The following is a 3,657-nucleotide window of genomic DNA, read 5'->3' as shown; positions in this document are numbered from 1 at the left end:
CGCGCTCGCACCGTCCCGGCGGCGGCGATGGCGCGAGGTCCCCAAGTTTGGCGGCGAGGGCGCGGGCCCCCCGCACCGGTCCCCTCCTCTGCCGCCGGGGCCGCGGCGCGCCGCGTCTTCTCGTCACAGTTTATCTGGGCGAGTTTCTAATGGCGGACGCGGAGCGGGCAGGTCTCGGGCTCCGGGCCAGTGCGGGGGTTTCCGCCCCGCGGCGACGCGAGTTGCCCGCGAGTGGGTCCGGGCGCGACGGGGCCGGCGGAGGGTGGGCAGCATAGGGGGCTAGGATTCCCCGCTGGCGTCCAGATTGCGCTCGCCCTCCACCTCCCTCCTGGTGTTCATAGGGACCGTGTAGTCTCTTGTGGTCGTGGCGGGGCCTTGCTGTTTGTACCTGGCGTCTCGGCGGCATTGCGTTGGGGGAGGGGGGGAGAACGCGGAGACGCCTTGACCTCTTGTCCCTTTGCTCCGTGTCGCTGGTGGTTACGAGCCGGTGCTGCGTCCAGGTTGGCTAGCACTAAATCATTTGTCATTTTTCGTTCTAGGACCAGGAATCGCCTTCAGGCCAGTCTGGTGGACGTTTGTCTGAAGCTGAGGAGGACCGCGCCGCCACTGTGAGTAGTTGTCCCCGCGTTTCTGTCCAGTACCGTGAGCGCCGCGCCAGGGTGCGCCTCTGTGGCGCTGGCCTTTCTCTTACCTTCAGCGGGTTTCTGGGGCGGGCCCTGTCGCCAGAGCCAGGCCAGGCTGATCCCTGGGAACGCACTGGGAGCGGGCGCTGACATTTTACACCGCTTGTATTCTCTAGGGTTCTAAAACAAGAGTTAAAGGTAGCTCCGTTTTTAATGCTTTCTGGTTAACTTTGGGGGTTTTTTTTTGGCTTTCTTATGGATAGAAATAATTTTTTTCTTCATCGCTGGATTAAGAAAAATTACTGAATGTACTGTTGTCAGGTCGACGGAGGCGATACTTCTGTGTGAGTTTGTCGTCCCTTTGAGGAAGATTTATTTGTGTTTACGCACCCTGGCAGCTCTCTAGCCAGGGTCAAGTCAGGAGATAGTCTTTAAGAAAAAAAAAAAAGAGGAGATAATCTAGTTCTCACTCTAGCCGTGATTCTGAGACTGACCACGGAGTTGGTAGTGACAGCCTCCATTATGAAGTTAATGTGTTGTTTCCTTGTTACTAAGAAGTAACCTATGTGCTGTTCACTTTGGTACAATAAAATGCCCAGTGCTCTGTCAGCTGTTCAGTTATTGGCTTTAACACCAGTCCTTGCCTGAATCAATAATTTTATTAAGAGTCTGAAAATGATGATTTTTTTTTTTTTTTCTAAATCTGATTCTCCATGTATTGTCTGGGATTCTGTGTAGTCTTAGGTCCGGCCTATTTTGTCCTTTTGGATCAGTTTTCCACTGGTCATCAAAAAGAAACCTGTGATTAGTGCATCTCTCATAGTAGTGTTCCTGCCTTCCCTCTGCCCTTGTAAATCCTTGACAAACTTGGCTTTGCACGTAGGCTGTTAGGCGTCACAGCACACTTCATTAGTTAGACAGCTTTTAGGAATGGATATTGTTTCAACTGGGTAATGTTCATAGGATATCTGAAGTGCTGATATTTCACGTTACTTGATAGTTTCGTGAGATGAAGGGATGTGGGTAGGATGCTAGAGCTATGAGGGACTTTCATAGGGAAAGGGAACTAGCGGGGACTTAAAGACTGGCAGGAGATCAAGTCACTGACTCAGGTATTACCACTTAGAAAAGCCACTTTTCTCAGCAGTGTGTTCCTAGCGTAGTTGAGCGCAGTGTGTGAAGGACGAGGTTTAGTGCCAGCCAAATTGGGGTTCACATCTCTGCTCTCTTACTGCTTTGGCAAGTGCAAACTAAATAAGTCAATAGATGCATCTTTATAAATGCACATCTTATTCAATTAAATACATTTTTATTATGCACATTTTATAAGTGAGTAAATTGTGTCTGTCTTCCCGATTGCTATGAAGATTGTAAATCGCCGCCTAGCCCATAAGTTATGTGGGACACGCACACACACACACACACACACACACACACTGTTAATGGTGGCTGCAATTCTTATCTTTGTTTTGTTTCCTGATATTTCTTCCGCTTTATCTTTCAACCCTTTTACTGAGTTTTCCATTTCTGCTAAGCTTTTCATTTCCCAAAGCTCTTTTTTATACTAGAAATATTAGTTTTATATGGTCTTTTGCTTGTCATGTATCTGTCTAGAGTACTAATAGTTTGTGGGTTTTCATTTTACGTTTTCTTTTTCCTGCCTTTTTTTCTTTCCTCTGTGTTTGTTTGTTTGTTTTTTCTCTTTTAACAACTAATTTTCTTATTAGAAGCTTTTTCCAGATAGTTCATAATTCTTGACAGGTCTACTCAAGATTAAGAATTGGGAAATGGAGAATAGATTGGAAGAGTGAATGGAACTTTCAGCTTGGAGCTTCACTGTAGGATGGTTCTTTTTTGGCCAGTTGATGGAGAATCTTTAAAGTCGTTATTTTTAGGTCTTTCCTTTTTTCGTGTTCCTAATTCCACAGAAAGGAGTGTTTCTGAGAAAGAAGTTTTCCAGGGAATAATAGTCTGCTGCTTGCAAGATAGAAGTCTGGATGCCAGCTCTCTGGAAATCAAGTGAGAGAGGGGGCATTTCATATGCATGCTATTGAAGCATTCACCAGTGCCTGGTGAACCTGAGACGAAAACCTTATGTTCTATTCTCTCCAAAGAATAAAAGTCTAGAACTTGGGCCAGGGTGTCATCACCAAAATAGAGGGAGGGAAGGGATTTGGGATTTCACATCCTCCTGTTTTAGCCACCTGCTCCTTAGTCCCGTGATATCTGGAGCTATAGGCTTTGAGCCTCGTGAAGATTCTGAGCATAAGTCGGGATATTTTTCAGCCTTTTCCATCATTATTTTAGAGTTTGGCTATCTCAGCAGAGTTGGTTAACTGCTTATCCACCTGCTCTTTAGCTTATCAAATTTTGTTCCTTTTGTTTCTTCTTTTTGTTTTTCTTTTCCTTGTCAGTAGGAACTTTACTGTTGTTATGGGGGCTTTAGAAGGGATTGAAGTTAGTTGTGTGTGATCAGTCTACAATCTTAATCCCTACCAGGCTATTGATTTCTAGATAGTAGTTTTGTATTTAGACACTTAAGTAATTCTCTTGCTGTTTGTCATAACTGTTCATTTGATTTTTCTTTTTTCCTGTTTCATTACATTTGTGAGTAAAACCTCCAGAATCATCATACATTTTTATTTTGTTTCTGATTTTAAATGGGAATGCTTGTAGTATATACTCACTACCATGAAGCTGGCTTTGGAATTGATATTATTTTTAGGTAAATATATAAATATTTTAATATTAAGAAAGATCTGTTCTGTGACAATATTAAGTCCAGAGGTGCTGTAGAACATGTCATAAAACTCATTAGTGTTCAACAGGTTTTTGTAGCATGTATCCTTTATCTTTTATAGAGCCGCAAAAATATAGGTGTGCTTATAGGTGGCCAAAAAATAAACCTTTGAAGCAATAATTAAATAATTGAAAATACTTTCTTGGTGATTTTAACATTTGAAGACTCATGAGCAGGTTAGTTTACCGTTCTCGTCACATACTAATCTTGTCATATTAATATCTCACCATTTCT

The 3,657-nt window shown here is 43.8% G+C and overlaps 1 protein-coding gene across 1 annotated transcript in view; it reads left to right on the top strand.

Moving 5' to 3' along the window:
* The window catches only part of ZMYM5 (zinc finger MYM-type containing 5), a 32,083-nt gene that overhangs the window by 1,435 nt on the left and 26,991 nt on the right, over nt 1–3,657 (top strand). The window contains exon 4 of the mRNA XM_024751370.1: nt 540–608. Coding sequence (XP_024607138.1) covers nt 540–608 — 69 coding nt within the window. The remainder of the gene's footprint in view (nt 1–539; nt 609–3,657) is intronic.

The sequence above is a fragment of the Neophocaena asiaeorientalis genome, unplaced genomic scaffold, assembly GCF_003031525.2.
Source record: "Neophocaena asiaeorientalis asiaeorientalis breed wild unplaced genomic scaffold, Neophocaena_asiaeorientalis_V1.1 scaffold914, whole genome shotgun sequence".
Taxonomy (NCBI): Eukaryota; Metazoa; Chordata; class Mammalia; order Artiodactyla; family Phocoenidae; genus Neophocaena; species Neophocaena asiaeorientalis.
This window is presented reverse-complemented; position numbering and strand designations above follow the sequence as displayed.